General features: G+C 41.9%; 1 protein-coding gene across 1 annotated transcript; it reads left to right on the forward strand.

Moving 5' to 3' along the window:
• Positions 1-1268: 1268 nt before the first annotated feature.
• Positions 1269-15221, forward strand: LOC130121583 (protein FAM222A-like). The gene is made up of 2 exons (XM_056290429.1): positions 1269-1414; positions 13786-15221. The coding sequence occupies exons 1-2, from the start codon at positions 1285-1287 to the stop codon at positions 15219-15221; spliced, it is 1566 nt and encodes a 521-aa protein (XP_056146404.1). The 5' UTR covers positions 1269-1284.
• The last annotated feature ends 1885 nt before the right edge of the window (positions 15222-17106 follow it).

Consider the following 17106-nt stretch of genomic DNA (forward strand, 5'->3'; position numbering starts at 1 on the left):
ATTTGAGTTGAAGGTAATCAAGTTATTGTAGTTAGTCACTGAGTTCTATTCTGCGGTTGACTTATTTAAACTGCCCTTTAAACCTTGAGGGAGAAATGAAAACACTAACGCATTGAGGAAAAAAATGTGAAAGAAAAAAGTTAAAGGTAGCATGACGTCTGTATGCTGCAGGCTTAGTCTAGTTGTGGGCTATGCACACTCAGCAGAAGTACCTTGTCTCATGCAAATTATAAGGATTGTTGTGAAGTGCATATCTTTTGACATCACTTAATATTTTGCCTCGTTAGCAATTGCCCATCCATAAGGCATGTCATCTGAGGGCTGTGGTGCCTGTTTTGAGATCGCCTCAGGTTCTTTTCAGGTTTTTTCATTCTGGCATACAAATGTGCTGATTCTATCAGACGATCAAAGGGATGTTTGCAGATGTATTATCTAGGACACATTCAGATAACACATAGTATTCCACTCAGGATGATAACCTCAATGACAACCGCTGAGAGGAGACTTCTACTCCGCTAGATCGAGCTTCTCATTACCTCTGAAGATGTTTAAATCTGTAAATAACGGAACCCAATTTACAGAAAGAGATGATTTAAGCTTTCCCTGCTGATTGAAACAATCATAAATTCATACAGCTTTTTTTCCCCCAGGCTAGTAGCAAATTGAAAGGCACAGCTCAAGGCTATATGTCGGCCTTGTAAATGATCTGTGCTATAGAAACGGACAAAAGAAGGTTATTAACAACAAAGAGCTATCATGACTAAGCAGAGGGAGGAATTTGAGTTCTTGGCTGCATCGTTTTAGCAGTTTAAAGAGAGGCTCCTGAACTTTACAGTGTAATAGGCCTCAAGATGGCACATAGTTTTATTAAGGTTGTTGGAGTAAAGTAGCAAGAATATCTGATGAGGTGGGGGCATCCTGCAGGTCTTCTATAATATCTGCCAGCATGTTTTAAGTTTTCATCCAAAAGATTTGAACTTTTGTTCCGTTCAGCCTACTAGTTTCTGCTAAATATAGAAATCATCTCCAAACATTACCTTTATATATGTTTGTGTTTTTTCTGACCAGTTAAGTTACATTTACTGTATATTCAAGCTGTAATATGAATACTTTCAATATTTGAAAACCATTGATTGAAAAATGTAAATCACCCTCCAGTTAGATTAAAATTATTTCTTATCCACTATGTAGGAGAAAGCTCTGATTTTGCTGAAAAACAATTTTCCCTGTATCCTAGCAGGTTCTCCAAAGCTGTGTGCAGCTAAGTACCCCCAGTGAACCACCATGCTGGCTTGCATCCAGAGACGGCAGAATCTCTCGTCCAAGCGTCTGGTGTGCACCCCTAATATTGTGGATTTTCCACCTCTACCGGTATCACTACCGGCACCGCCGTTGTTGCCCTGGGCCAACAGTGGTGAGTCCTCAACAAGCAGGATCTTTCACCCCCTTTTTTTTAAGGCCAGGTTATTCTTAACTTGCTATACTTAGTGTTATACAGTGATTTGCACAAAGTTGTAAGGTAATGCCTCAGCTATGTAGAGCATGAACAATGCTAAGAAAGTCCTTTAAAACCTCTAAACTCATACTGCATGGTACAAATGGCCATATTTGCAACCCAGTTAGAATGGGCACTGAAAACACTGATTACTTGAAAATGCATTCTAGCCTCACTTTTCTTACTTTTGCATATGATTTTTTTTCATAGAAATGGTATGGTGACTTCCCTACAGCTACATTTAATTACCCTTATCTCCTAATCTCTCAATTCCTCTTCTTGGGTGATATGCCATTTCTGTTTGCTGTTAAATATTATGTAGAAATCACTGGAGTGCTTGTCTGCAAAACACTGAAACAGAAGGGCCAAGTTTGCTTCAGGCAGAACCAGGAGCACTTTATCCATCCTGAAGAATCCAATTCCCCACTGAGTTTCATGTGGAATGAACATGTACTGAACAGAACCACCACCACCAACACCATCCACCCCCAATCCCGCTTCTAGCAGTAGCCTGACATTTCACAACCAAATGAAACAGACTACTCTACCAATGGGAGCTCTCTGCCTGTGGCCAGACATCTTCATTAAACAGGCTTTTGTTCAATCACCTTAAATAGGGAGAATTTTAGGACGAGTTATATTTAGTGGCTGCTGTGCCTTCTCAAACCGTTTCCATTTTTAGCTATCAATGAGTGCCTGATAATGGACATAAAAGTCCTCAACCACACAAACCCATAATAGAGACTTTATGTTCAGAGACTGTGTTAGGAATTACGTGATGAATGTGAATGAGAGCTCTGCTTTCCTCTATCTTTTGTCATGAGTGTACAAAAGGGATTGCTTTTTCCCCATGCTGCTGGCCTGTACTTGCACAGGGTCTTCTCTGAAATGAACACTTTCCCCAAGTGGGCCAAGCGACAGAGAAACAAATGAGGAGTGACACTGATGTAAAGAGGTATACGCCTGAGTCTCCTCCAGCACATAACTAAGTGTTCAACCCTGAGGTTACTCTGTTCTGTGAACTCTCTTCATGCAGAGATTAGTGAGACGGAGGGAGGGATGGAAACTGGGTGAATGAGTGTTTGTTTTTGTGTTTGTGTGTGTTGGTTAGAGGTGTAGAGTGAAGGAAATGCTTCGTTTGAGTGAGTTTTAAAATAATGTATATTCTGGTGCTATTACCTACTGTGTCTTTTTGTTCTTTTGGGGGGGGGTCCCCCCCTTTTTTTCTTCCCAACTGTATCTGGCCAATTACTCCACTCATCCAAGCTGTCCCAATCTCTGCTCCACCCTCTCTGCCAATCCGGGGAGGGCTGCAGACTACCACATGCCTCCTCCGATACACGTGGAGTCGCCAGCCGCTTCTTTTCACCTGACAGTGAGGAGTTTTGCCAGGCGGACATAGCATGTGGGAGGATCACACTAATCCCCCCAGTCCCCCCTCCCCCATGAACAGGCACCCTGACTGGTCAATTGTGTCTGTAGGAACGCCCAACCAAATCAGAGGTAACGCGGGGATTTGAACCGCCGAGCCCAGTGTTGGTAGGCAACAGAATAGACCACTAAGCCATCTGGATGCCCTCTTTTTTCTTTCTTATTCACCTGTCACTGTCTAATGGTGCTCTGGACTACAGTGTTGCTGAGCCAAATAACTGAGCCAAATAAATATGAAAAAAAAATCAAATAAGTAACCTTGGCTAGGCATTTCTCTTCCTGATTTTCTCTCTTTTCTCTCATTGGCTGAATGTTTGTAAGGTGAAAAAAAATCCATACCAGTGAGTGCCCTTTGCAGACCAACTATCTGCATGTATCATGGTAATGTCAGATTAGCTTCTAATGTGTTGTTCATGAGCTGAGCACAGTTCCTGGGTGTGAAGGTAAGTCAGTGTATTTAAAACATCCGAATCACTGGTGTGGTAAATAAGTGTTCATGGTTGTTGTAAACTGCAGTCTTGTTGCCAACAGACGGTGGTCTATGCCCGGTCCCATGTGAGAATTAGGTAGTTGTAAACATGTTTTTGACCAAAATATTAATTATAAATCCTCAGAATAACTTCAAAGACTTCTAAGATTTAGCCTTCATCAGAGCTCACCATGTTTATATGGATAAAAAGAGGGAATATTCAATGAATATTTGATACTTCAAACGAAATTGTTTAATGGTCAGTCTGCCTGTTTCCTCGTGCTCATCTTTGGGTGGGTACGTGTGCTGAGACGCAGTAGCGATGGCTTGGTATAGAAGTGCAATAATCCAGTTCAACTCCTGCTTTCATCCCTGCCTCAGGGGGTTGTTTTGCCTGTAACTCAGTAATTCAAACTGCTCCAAAACAGTCCAGTCTGCACTAGGATTTGCACTATGTTCTTAAAACGACAAACTTTGAGACTAAACTTTGGAATTATATGGAGGTGGAATAATGGTTTTGACTATGGCATGCTGAACACTCAAAGATGCAGTTCATCTCCCCAGTGTATTTTTCTCCCCAATTGTATCCGGCCAATTACCCCACTCTTCCGAGCCTTCCCGGACACTGCTCCACCCACTCTGCTGATCCGAGGAGGGTTGCAGACTATCACATGCCTCCTCTGATACATGTGGAGTTGCCAGCTGCTTCTTTTCACCTGACAGTGAGGAGTTTCACCAGGGTATATAGTGCATGGGAGGATCACGCTGTCCCCCCCCCCCCCAGTTCCCCCTCCCCGAACAGGCGCCCCGACTGACCAGAGGAGGTGCTAGTGCAGCGATCAGAACACATACCCACATCCAGCTTCCCACTTACAGACACGGCCAATTGTGTCTGTAGAGGCGGGCACCCGACCAAGCTGGAAGCAACACAGAGATTCGAACTGGGATCCCCATGTTGGTAGAGGAATAGACCGCTACGCTATCCAGACGCCCTCCCCAATGTATTTGTAGCTTTATATTTCAAGTCTCTCTTTCCCTTTCCCATATATAAATAAAAATATTAGGCAATATTGATTGAGAGTTTAGGATATGCCCCTTCCCCCAACATATCTCCAGGAGTTGTTTCCAAAGGTGTTTGCTTTAAAAGCATGCCAGTTTTACTGAGCATCGTGCTGCAGCAATTATGGTTGCCACTGGGGCTTAATTTGAGCTGGATCCTGCAGAATCCTGTTCCAGGAACTCTCCAGAATTGTTCCAGAATTTGATGGTCTGCATTCTGGAAACTATTTGAATGAATCTGGATTCACATGGGCTAACTGACTTGTGAAATGTAAATCCTATGTGACCACGTTTTTTGTTTTTCTTGCCCTTTTGTATCTGTTTAAGTCAGACTACTGCTGGCATCGTGTTTGGCTGCCGCTTCTCCTTCTTGTAGCCCTCCATCCCATCCGCCCCTGTATGCCTGTGTTATGTTTATCTGTTGTCTTGTTTCACTGCTGTTTATTGTAAAGGGACTATGAGTGTTAGAAAAGTGGTATATAAGTTTTGATTTATTGTTTCAAAGGAAGCTGAATCAGTCCATCTGGATACAATGTTTATTGACAGATACATTTCATCACTCAACTAAGTGAGCCCTTGAGTCTAAACTGACCGCAGGTATTCCCACCCCCTATAAACAATACATTTGCCTAACGACCGAAACCAACAACCAGTTTCATTGCTAATATGGGTGTGACCATTAACTAGAGTTTCAATGTGTACTATTCACAGAGGATTTGGGAATGTTTGCACTCACAGCATTGTAAGATGGCGACAGATGTACTCTTAGGACCCCAATTGGTTCAGGGATTGGCGTTCCTTCTTAACATAGATTGCCATCCCTGAACCGGGGGGGGGGGGGGGGGGTTAAGAGTACATCTGTTGCCATCTTACAATTCTGTGATTGCAAACATTCCCAAATAGCCACTGTCATCTCCACAGTTTGGAGAATGTTCAGCTCCGGGTTGTTATGGCACACCAGAGGGCCAGCTGTTCAATCTCCCCATCTATATGCAGACTCGTCACCATCCCGGATAAGGTCAATGATGGTTGTGTCTTCTGCAAACTTCAGGAGTTTAACAGACAGGTCTCCTGAGGTGCAGTCATTTGTGTAAAGGTAGAAGAGTAGAGGAGAGAACACACATCCCTGGGGGGGGGGGGGCAGTGCTGATTGTCCAGGTGCTGAATGTGACCTCACCAGCTGCCTCTTGTCTGTCAGGATGTTTTTAACCCACTGGCAGATGGGAGTTGGTACAGTGAGCCGGGTGAGTTTAGAGTGGAGGATATCTGGGAGGATGGTGTTGAACGCTGAGCTGAAGTCCTCAAACAGGACCCAGGCATGTGTCCCTGGGGAGTCGGGTGTTGGAAGATGTAATGCAATCCCATGTTGACTGCATCCTCCACTGACCTGTTTGCTCGGTAGGTAAACTGCAGGGGGTCAAGCAGGGGGCCTGTGAGTTTCTTCAGGTGGGCCAACACCAGTCTCTCAAAGGATTTCATGACCACTGACATTAGAGCAATGGGTCTGTAGTCATTTAATCCTATGATACGGAGTTTCTTGGGGACCGGGGATGATAGTGGAGCTCTTGAAGTAGGAGGGGACTTCACACAGCTCCAGTGATCTGTTGAAGATCAGTGTGAAAATGGGGGCCAGCTGGTCAGCACAGACTTTCAGACGCCACCCGGGCCCAGGGCCTTTCTGGACTTCTGTCTCTGGAAGAGCTGGCGCATGTCCTCAACACAGATCCTGACTGCGGGTGGGGGGTCAATGGGGAGGGCAGAGGGGCTGGCAGGGGGTGCAGTTGGTTGTGTGTTGTGGCTGGAGAGGGTAAGGGGTGTGAAAGTTTTCTTATCAAACCAGCAGTAAAACCCATTTAAATCGTCAGCCAGTTGATGGTTCCCTTGAGTGTGGGAGGGATGGTCTCCTGTAATTGGTAATGTCTTTCAAACCACTCCGGACTGATGATGAGTCGTTGACAGAAAACCCGTTTTTCAACTTTTCAGAGTAGCACTTTTTTGCCACTCTGATCTCTTTTGTAAGTGCATTTCTGGCTTTGCTTAACTGGATGCTATGTCCACTCCTGTAGGCTTCCTCTTTGGCCTGATGAAGTTGTCCGAGTTTTGCTGTGAGCCAGGGCTTATTGTTGTTGAAGTTACAGAAAGTTTTGGTGGGCACACACATGTCCTCACAAAAGGTGATGTAAGATGTCACAGTGTCAGTAAGTTTGTCCAGGTCTGTAGATGCAGCTACAAAAAAAAAAAAATCCAATCAATGCAGTCGAGGCAGGCCTGGAGTTCCGGTTTTGGATCATTGGTCATTTTCTGTTTTAACCACAAGCTTCGCAGATTTTAGTTTCTGCCTGTAGGTTGAGATAAGATGAATCAGACGATGATTAGAGAGTCCCAAGACTGCATGCTGGACAGAGCGATAGGCGTCATTTAATATTGTGTAGCAATGATCCAAAGTGTTTTTGTCCATTTAATACGCTGTCTGTATTTTGGCAGTTCATGGCTGAGGTTTGCTCTGTTAAAATCCCCAAGGATAATGCTCCATGTTTGTAATTTGATCAGCCATGTGTTTTAACGCCTCTTTAACACGGGCCTGGTGGGATATAGACACCAACCAGAATAAATGATGAAAATTCCCGTGGTGAATAGAATGTTTACAGTTGTAAACCATTGAAAAGGGTCTCAAAGTGAGGGCTGCATGATTTCTTCAACACTGTGAAATCCATACACCAACCTTCGTTTATGTAGAAGCATATGCCGCCATCCTGTTTATTCCTGATAGCTGTTTCGCAGTCTGCTCGGGGGAGCTTGAAACGCATTAGATGAAGTGTACCGTCCAGTATATTCTCAGGCCAGGTTACAATGAGGCACAGGGTGGCAGATCTGGAAAAGTTTGAGTTTTTCCGTTCACGAGTATGCGTTCGTCCATCTTATTGGCCAGAGAGCGGACATTCGCCAGGTGAATTGATGGTAATGAGGTCCTGCATCCCTGGTGTCACAGTTTAAAGAGCGCGCCGGCTTGCTTACCCCTTCAGCGTCTTCGTCGGAGTCTGCAAAGAGCTGCCCCAGCCAAAAGCTTGACAAGACTTTCGTTAAATCATTCAGCTAAAGTCGGTAAAAAAAAAAAGTGTTCAGATTGTCCAGTGGACAGCCGGAGGGTTAACAGTTCTTCCCTGCTCTATGTGATCAGTGAGTGGGCACTGGAAACTAAACAAATAAACAAAAAATGAAAAAGTACAAGCAAACGCAGGACCAAGGCTACCATCTGCGGTGCCATCTATGTGTGTTTAATTAATCTGCAGTACTATTTGCTGCAATAGACTACTATACGTTTTTTTTATTACATTGTTCTGCATGTGCTCTGGTTTGTACATATATGAAATTATGATAGGTCATACATTCATTTTGATTTAGTCAATATCAATGCCTGTATATGTTCCCTTAATGTAGACGGTAACACTTAATTTTACAGTCCATATATTAGAGGTAAATTAGAGAATTATTGTATGTAGCTAGTGGTGTAATTGGATAGTAGTTATTGATTAAAAATCAATTAATAGGGTCAAAATATCTGTATATCGCAAGGTAAATTGGAGGCAAATCACTAGTATTTATTGGTTACAGTGTGATAGTAATTATGGAAAGAAAAGCAATAATGGCCAATAAGTTGAATAATGTTGACATTGCAATGAAAATATTTCCTGTTTTTTTTAATACGTAAATAAATTTGGACAGTTACAATGCAAACATAATGCTGCATAAGTGGTGATGTAATCAGACCTAAACTACTCAGAAAAATATCTTCTAATTTGTGATCATTTGCAGGTCAAATGCTCAGTAACTACACTAAAACTAGAAACATTTGGCATTAAAGTACTGATTTTCTGGTCAAATACACAGCAATTTAGCATTAAACCACTAGTTAAAGTATAAGTAGCATGTAATTACCAACAGAATGAACTGTGAAATGAAGTATGCACACTTTGGCTAATTACCATGAAATTAACAGATGAAAACTCAAATTATTGTGTGGCTAGCAAGCTAATTATAATTAGTAAGCCCATTTTGGGAAACTACCAAAAAAAAACTAATTACAGCATTAATGTAATACAATTACTAATATTATGGGTTAAGCTATTCTGTAAACATGTTATTTATTGAAATGATATACACTGCTCAAAAAAATAAAGGGAACACATAAGCAATGCAATGTAGCTCCAAGTCAATCACACTTTTGAGATATCAACCTGTCCAGTTAGGAAGCAACACTGATTTGTGAATCAATTTCACCTGTTGGTAAATTGTCTAATTTCCACCAGGTGGAAATTAGACAATTTGCAAGACAACCCCTATAAAAGGAATGGATTTGCAGGTGGTGGCCACAGACCATTTGCCTGTCCTCATCTTTTCTGGCCGATCTTTGGTTAGTTTTTCATTTTGCTAGTGCCCTCACCACTAGAGGTGGCATGAGGCGGTATCTGCAACCTACAGAAGTTGCTCAGGTAGTGCAGCTCATCCAGGATGGCACATCAATGCATGCTGTGGCAAGAAGATTTGATGTGCCTCCCAGCACAGTGTCCAGAGCATGGAGGAGGTACCAGGAGACAGGCCAGTACACCAGGAGACGTGGAGGGGGCCGCAGGAGGACAACAACCCCGCAGCAGGACCGCTATCTGGTCCTTTGTGCAAGGAGGAACAGGAGGAGCACTGCCGGAGCCCTACAAAACGACCTTCAACAGGCCACTAATGTGCAGGTTTCTGCTCAAACAGTGAGAAACAGAATGCATGAGGATGGTATGAGGGCCCAACGTCCACAATTGGGGCCTGTGCTCACAGCCCAACACCGTGCAGCCCGATTGACCTTTGCCAGAGAACATCTTGGTTGGCAGATTCGCCATTGGCGCCCTGTGCTCTTCACAGATGAGAGCAGGTTGACACTGAACACATGTGACAGACGTGAGAGAGTCTGGAGACGCTGTGGAGAACGTTCTGCTGCCTGCAACATCCTCTAGCATGACCGGTTTGGCGGTGGGTCAGTGATGGTCTGGGGAGGCATATCCTTGGAGGGCCGCACAGACCTCTACGTGCTAGCCAGAGGTACCATGACTGCCATTAGGTACCGGGATGAGATCCTCAGACCCATTGTCAGACCATATGCTGGTGCAGTGGGCCCTGGGTTCCTGCTCATGCATGACAATGCTCGTCCTCATGTGGCCAGAGTGTGTCAGCAGTTCCTGTATGTCGAGGGCATTGATGCTATGGACTGGCCTGCACGTTCCCCAGACCTGAATCCAATCAAGCACCTCTGGGACATCATGTCTCGTACCATCCGCCAACGCGATGTCGCACCACAGACTGTCCAGGAGTTGACCGATGCCCTGATCCAGGTCTGGGAGGAGATCCCTCAGGAGACCATCCGTCGTCTCATCAGGAGCATGCCCAGACGTTGTAGGGAGTGCATACAGGCACGTGGAGGCCACACACACTACTGAGGCTCATTTTGAATCGTCTTGAAGAATTTCCACAGAAGTTGGATCAGCCTATGTTCTCATTTTCCACTTTGATTTTGAGTATGATTCTGAATCCAGACCTTAATGGGCTAATGATTTTGATTTCCATTGATCATTCTTAGGTTATTTTGCTCTAAACACATTCCTCTGTCTAATAAATAAAGATTTTCAGCTGAAATATTTCATTCATCGAGGTCTATATTGTGTTTTTAGGTGTTCCCTTTATTTTTTTGAGCAGTGTACTTATCTAATGATACACACACAACACATTCAAACATTTGTTTCACCCTGGCTAAACATTTTACCTCACTGGTCGGGCAGTAGAGATCTACTGGTCTGCAGGTTCTGACCCTGCAGAACCTGCAGAACCTGCAGTTTCGAGGTGATTACATGCAGAGTAGTAATTACCTCCTTTTTCCATTCCTTACCGATACACACAAAGCTGTCATAACCTGCTATCATGTTGGAATACATTGTACATTTTATTTCTATTGTTTTTTTACCAAGATATCATTATATTTGTGTGTGTGTGTGTGTGTGTGTGTGTGTGTGTGTGTGTGTGTGTGTTACCCATTTATTACCTATGACTAAAGTTCCTGAAGTGAGTGAAACTTGATCAGGTACTGTACCAGATCACAAAGAAACCCACAGAAGGAAAAGGGTTCTTATATTTAATACATCAACAGCTGACTTGAGATTTTAAGTTTCAAAATCAGTCACCTTTCACCTTCTTTTTTTTTTTTTACAGACCTTTGCCGCTGAATTTAATAAACTAATTTTGCTTTTAGTTTTATTGCCTTGAATTAATGTAAGGTTAAATAATTTTTTCGAGAACAGGATTAGCACAATCATATTCTAGTTATCGTGCTGTTGATGGCAGCAGTATCAATAATAATAATGATAATAATGGATTACATTTATATAGCGCTTTATCTATGTAATCCAATATTATTATTATCATTATTATAATTATTATTGACACTTATTATCATTATCACTGTTATTATTACTATTATTATTGTTATTGTTATTATTATTATTGATTATTGATCAATAATGTAGAAACTCTACATGGGGTGCACATGTAGCCAGTGGTTGCTGGCATGGTTGAATGTGTCTCCGTGGCTGTGATGGAACTATAATTTCTCACTTTACAATGTCAACACCTCCTGAAGACAAGTTAGTTAGCATTTAGCATCATAAGTTTTACAGAATCCCATGCCAATTTCAGTGCTCTACTATGGACAAGGGATGATATAATTACTATTTTTAAATATTTTCATTATATTTATTTCACTGTGTTGATTGGGCAAGATAATTCTGGTTAAAAATGGATGCTTGCTATGGCCGGACTCGATGAAGCAGCAATCATTGGCAACGCTGTCTTCGGGAGGGGGGCGGAGTCGGCTTGTGTTCGTCATGTGAATGCGTCTCTGTGTGTGTCGGAAAAACAGTGGTTCGGCTTGGATTCGCCTTGTCACGAAAGTGGGGAGGCGCTTTCCTTCGAGACTGCCGGCCGGAGAGATGCAGTTGGCGAACGCATGCAATACGAGGGTGGGTGTTTGAATTAAAATAGGGATCAATTGGCCACTAAATTGGGAGAAAAAAGGGAAAAATCAGAAATAAATTTAAAAAAAAAAAAAAAAAAATGGATGCTTGTAAAAAAAGGTAGCTCTCAACCTTAAACTCTGCCTCCTGTCAAACATTGAATAACTAGTTAATCTTTGCCTTCCTCTCATGTGAACAAAGTACTTTCCTCTGAACAATATAAAATCATGAAATTTAATATTTGGGAAGCTATATCCCAACCCTGCGCTGATTCTCCTGTTGTCTTTTTCTTTATTACTAAATGTTGCACAAGGTCAAGGCCACTCATACGTCTGTGTAGACATCTGTTTAAGGCTCTCATATGTCCTCGTTGACTATGACAGTGTTATGTCGTGACACATATAAAATGGCATGTCTCGCTCTTTCTGCAGAATGGAACGGTCTCGATAAAGAACTTAAGGAAAGCACAAGTTTAAATCAATTCAAAAAGAGGCACAAAAAATATTTTAAAGAGGTACAATGATGAGGAGGAGGTTTTGTTCCTCTCTTGACCGTGACACCCATGGTGGATGCTGTTATTGTTGTTTCTTGGAAATCATTGTTATTGTTTTCTTTGTTTTTTGTTTTTGTTGTTTTACTGTTTTTATTTTTTATTGATTTTATTATTTTTGTATTGAGTCATTGTGAGATAGATATTCAGAATGGTATACTCTGATTTGTGAAAAACTCAGTTTATTATTTAGGTTTATTAACTGAGCATTAGAGAGGGGACGGGAAATTATAAGTAGCAACTTCCTCCTGCTCCTTTTCGAACATCTAATTTTTTGCTGGATTCTCTATTGAGAATTCTTGTTGAATTCTTCTGGATTGATTTTTATCACTTGTTTTTTTATGCTTGGTCAATTTTTTCTTTTATTTTGCATGTTCGAAATAAAAATATTTGAATTTGAATCCATTTATGCCACCGGCACCATGGTGCTGTTCCTCGTGCTCCACCAGGGCATTGTTGGATGCATTGAACGCTACACCTTACCTCTTTCCTCCATTTTAAACACCCACGTTATTTCCTTCACGAGATGGATCCTGGAGATGGAATCAGGAATCATTTTCACAGCTGGAGGCTCATTGTTGGCCTGAAATGAAATAAACTCCCAAATCAATTCCAAATGGGAACAAGTGAGCTCTCCCCTGCATAGACGAAATGGATGTGGTTACTGAAAATGAAATGAAGTGTTTAGGGGTGTTGCTGCTATTCTCTCTTTTATTGCATATTACAGCCTCTTTTTTTTTGGTTGCTGTTATTTTCACTGACTACAATATAATCTAAATTAATTTTGTTGCTTTTAGTTTTATTTTTTTTCCCTGTCAGCAATGCCATGAAATGTTCTGAAATGTGGTGGTAATTTCTGTCAGGTGATTTATTGCTTTAAAATTGAGTGCCTTGTCACTGTGAGTTAAGCAGCCATGAAATTGCCTGAATAATGGTGTTTAAATCCAATCTTGGTTTGTCCCTTCAGCTTTCTTATGTACCATTCAATAGCAGTCCTCTTGGCGATTGCTATTTTTCCGTCTGCCTTAACTTTTTTCCTTATATTTCAAGCTCTGGGTTTTTTACATTAGAGTCAATTTAGGTTCATAAAAGGATTAAGTGAACTAAATTTTACAGTCAGGCACAGGAGACTGTTGAAGGCAACCATAAGAGGTGTGTTGATAAGCCCTGTGAAGATTTCCAATATTTAGGCCTATCGCTAAAACACACATCAAATGCAGCAAGCATTAGGGTAGAACGTTTTTTACTCAAGTGGATTTTTTTTAAGTTTATAAAAAACTACAAAAACTTTATACTCAGACCGGGGCAGCCTGGCAATTTTTTTTCTCCCATCTGGCAACATCTGCTTTCAAGCAAATCATTCTCCAAAGGTTTTGTGGCTAAATGCCACTGAATGAATCACTTTTGAACCGCTGTGGTGAAGTTAACTCTAATCTCCTCTCCTGTTACTTTTGCTTCTCGTTCTAATTTCCCTGGGTAATCTAATTCTGAGATGGCATAAATCTGAATTAATTTCATCAAATACTGATCAAACTGTCCTGAAAGTGTCTCCCCCGTAAAATGAGTTTAAAAAGAGATGGTGAAGCTTGCTATTATGCCCTTAAATGGGTTTTAGGAGGAAATGAGATGGGGTACATAGAACAATAATCATCTTTTATTAGGCTATTTATCCTTGCCTCTTGACATTGATTTGTAATGCAGGCTAATTTTTTGTGTCTCTCTGCTAATCTTTTAGGTGAACCAGCTTCCATGACTTCTCAGTATCCTTCTCCTGCAGAGCTGGATGCCTTTGCCCACAAGACAGCCAACTGTCCCCTCTCCATCAAAATATTCCCCTCAAACATCCGAGTACCCCAGCACAAACAGCTGAACAGAACAGTCAATGGATTGGACACCACAGGCCAACATTACACCCCTTATTCCCACCGTTACTCAGGAGGCTACCAGGGTTTGTTGGCCATTGTCGAGGCCTCTGTGGTAGTCAAAGGTGTGGTGAAAAACTCTGAGGGCAAAAGGACTAAACATGTACGTACCCAGACTACAGTAGCACCATACAATAATACTCTTAATAACAGCTATACCGCTACAAGACATGGGCATAAGGCCTTTCATATAAGCTCCTGTAAGCCCCCTGATATGCCAACTAAGACTCTTTCTTCTACGGCAATGACGACCTCTGAAGGTCAGGGACTAGTCCCACAATCTGAGCTGGCTGAGGTACACAGCTTGATAAAGCACATGAACTGTGTCCCCCACAGCCAAACTCTACAATTGGGCGGACAAGCCAGCCCCTCTCTCCGGGCCGTGGCTGCTGTGGCTTACTCAGAATCTGGGTTTGTCTTTGGAGTGGCACCCCAGAGCAGCCTGGCACTTTCAGGGGCAGTGCTACCTACCCAGAGTGCAGATATGGCTAAAGTCGGGTATCTTGACAAAGCAAACTATAATATTGGGCACAAACAGCAACATCAAATTCAGCAGCAACAGCATCATCAGCAGTACAATCAACAGGGCACATCAACAATGTACAACAATGGTCAGGGATGCAGGGGGGCTGAGGCTGTGGTCAGTCAATCTCCTGAAACCTGCCTACCATTGGTGTGTTCAACACAGCTGTCTTATAGGTGCCATCCCATCAGTGCAGGCATTAATGGGGATAGGCCGGGGCAGGCTAGCTCCTCTCCTGTGAACTGCACTGTCATGCATGGGGAGTTATCTGCTGGACAGCACGTTGCTCCTCCATGGGAAAATGTCCTTGCCACCCCTCACAGTGATTGTTTTACTTCTCAGGACCTGGCAGCTGGTCCATCTATGGGCAGGCCTAGAGACATGGGGCTTTCCCATCCACATCCCCACCCAGGCAGGCATCACCACCACCATCACTCACAGCATCATCAGCTGTATCCTCCTCTTCACCCTCAGCACAGCACAGACCAAAGTCTCTGGTGTGGACTGCCTAACTCTCGCCTGTGCTATGCCTCAGTGCTTAGTAGCAGCCTGCAGTCTCTGGAGTGCCTCATCAGTGAGATCCATCCCTCCTGCATCAAAGAACGCATGCTGGGCCGAGGGTATGAAGCCATGGGGATGCCGCGGCTAATGGAGCACCATCAGCATACCCACATTCAGCTCCCTGTCTATGACCGGGTGTTCCAACAAAACAGGGCACAGAAATAAGAAACAGTTCACAAAGTTCTAGGGACATCAGTTTGTCAGTTTGGAGACCATCCTATTGTCAGTTTGAAGGCCATCCTAGGATGAAACATGCTCATATTTTTATTCATCTTTGGAGAAGTCGCAATATAATAATCCTGAAAAGATAAATGATAATCATAACGGAAGTGACAGATTTATGTTTAGAATATTTCATGGTTCTCTCTTTCATATTTTTGACGACCATCAAATTAGCTTGCTATTCTTCACATATTACCAATTGTCTTTGTGTATTGCGTATTATATCGTTTTGAAGATCTAACTTATATGTCACTTGAATGAGGCTATACGTAATGTGCAGGCAATCGGTCTGTAGTCTTAGGTGAACTACAAAATGGACAAATTGTTTTTACTTTATGGATAAAAGGACAGGACTCTAAGGCTGCACTATTCACAATTGTTTAATTTCTCAGAGTTAAATTATTTATGAATGGAAATTATATGTTTTTCAAAGATAAACATTTACTAGGGTAATGCAAAGTTTTCTGATTATTATTACTATTGTTATTTCTGGTGCTATTTATAGTAAGTATTTCTTTACTTTTAATTAACACAACAGTTAGTTAGTTGCTGCTTTGTTGTTAATTTTATTTTTTCTATTTTGTTTTGATCTATTTTTTATTTTTAGGCGACAGGCATGGGCATTAAGTCCATGAATACTAGGATGGCACCCAGCGCTTTACCTGTGCCCCCGTCCATAGGGTTAGTGGTTGTGTCAGGAAGGGCATCCGATGTACAATTTTGCCAAATCAGTATGCAGATTGAGAAGACCCTATCGGATCGGTCGAGGCCCAGGTAAATAACGGCCGCCCTTGGTGCTATGCCCTCACATGGTACCGATGGAAACTATCAAATCCGCTGTGGTGACCCTTGAGAAACAGGTAACAAGCCGAAGGAGGAGGAGGAGGAAGAAGATGAAGAAGAAGAAGTTGAAGTTTTGATCCATTTCTTAGTGATTTCTCATTCCTTTGTTACTAAACATGCTGTAGCCTAATTTCCTACATAAGCACTACAGTATATGGCAAATTTGTTGGCCATTGTAATGATATTACATTTAAATTATTTGTATGAAATGTGAATAAACCAAATTATGTTTTATAACTTATGCAGATGTGGCCAATTTAAAATAATAAAGTATCTTAGATACCCAAATTGTAGATGGCATTTAGGAAATGCAGAACATACCATTTAATTTTCTCCTTTGGTAATACTTTAAACTCCTTACTGGTGGCATGAAAAAGGTCTTAGTCTCTTCTTGTTATGACATATTTCACTGGGACATTGTAACCACCATTTCAAAACACCAGATACACAAGAGCGCTACACTCGAGAGCAGTCTTAATGGACAATACTTTCTTTGTAGGGCTATATATGTAGTGGTGTGAAATGTATGACTGAGTAGTTTTTTGTGTGTCTGCACTGGTTCAGTAATGCTATTTATTTAAATCAGCTGGTTCAGTCAAACAAACTGTCTCAATGATTATAAAGTGCAATTATTATACATGAACCCTATTTGATCCCTCTGCCTAGAGTATGCTGTTGAAATGACTATATTTGCAATGTACGACCCCAGTCCCTTACTCACTTTGCCTATTCTTAAGATTGTCAATAAATTATTTTTTTCTAAGCCTGGTAAATCATGTGTGCTGAGGTCATTTCCTACCAGCCAGACATCTTGCCTAGGAAACCACAATTTGATGTATCTTGTTTTTGCATTTGATGATCTACTTGCATAAATACCACAAGTAATTTAAATGGTTTATACAAAGTTTGCTTTTTTTTTAGGGTATGAAGCATTCCTATCGTAGGATTCACTCATTTATAGTAGCTGTCTTTTTGCCTAAGAACT

This window comes from Lampris incognitus, chromosome 12 (assembly GCF_029633865.1).
Source record: "Lampris incognitus isolate fLamInc1 chromosome 12, fLamInc1.hap2, whole genome shotgun sequence".
NCBI classification, from domain to species: Eukaryota; Metazoa; Chordata; class Actinopteri; order Lampriformes; family Lampridae; genus Lampris; species Lampris incognitus.

Bases quoted from the DNA above. Each gene is read 5' to 3' on its own strand.
- LOC130121583 (XM_056290429.1), top strand. From the start codon at position 1,285: ATGCTGGCTTGCATCCAGAGACGGCAGAATCTCTCGTCCAAGCGTCTG. The intron at 1,415-13,785 runs GTGAGTCCTCAA...CTAATCTTTTAG, and splicing joins GTTGCCCTGGGCCAACAGTG to GTGAACCAGCTTCCATGACT.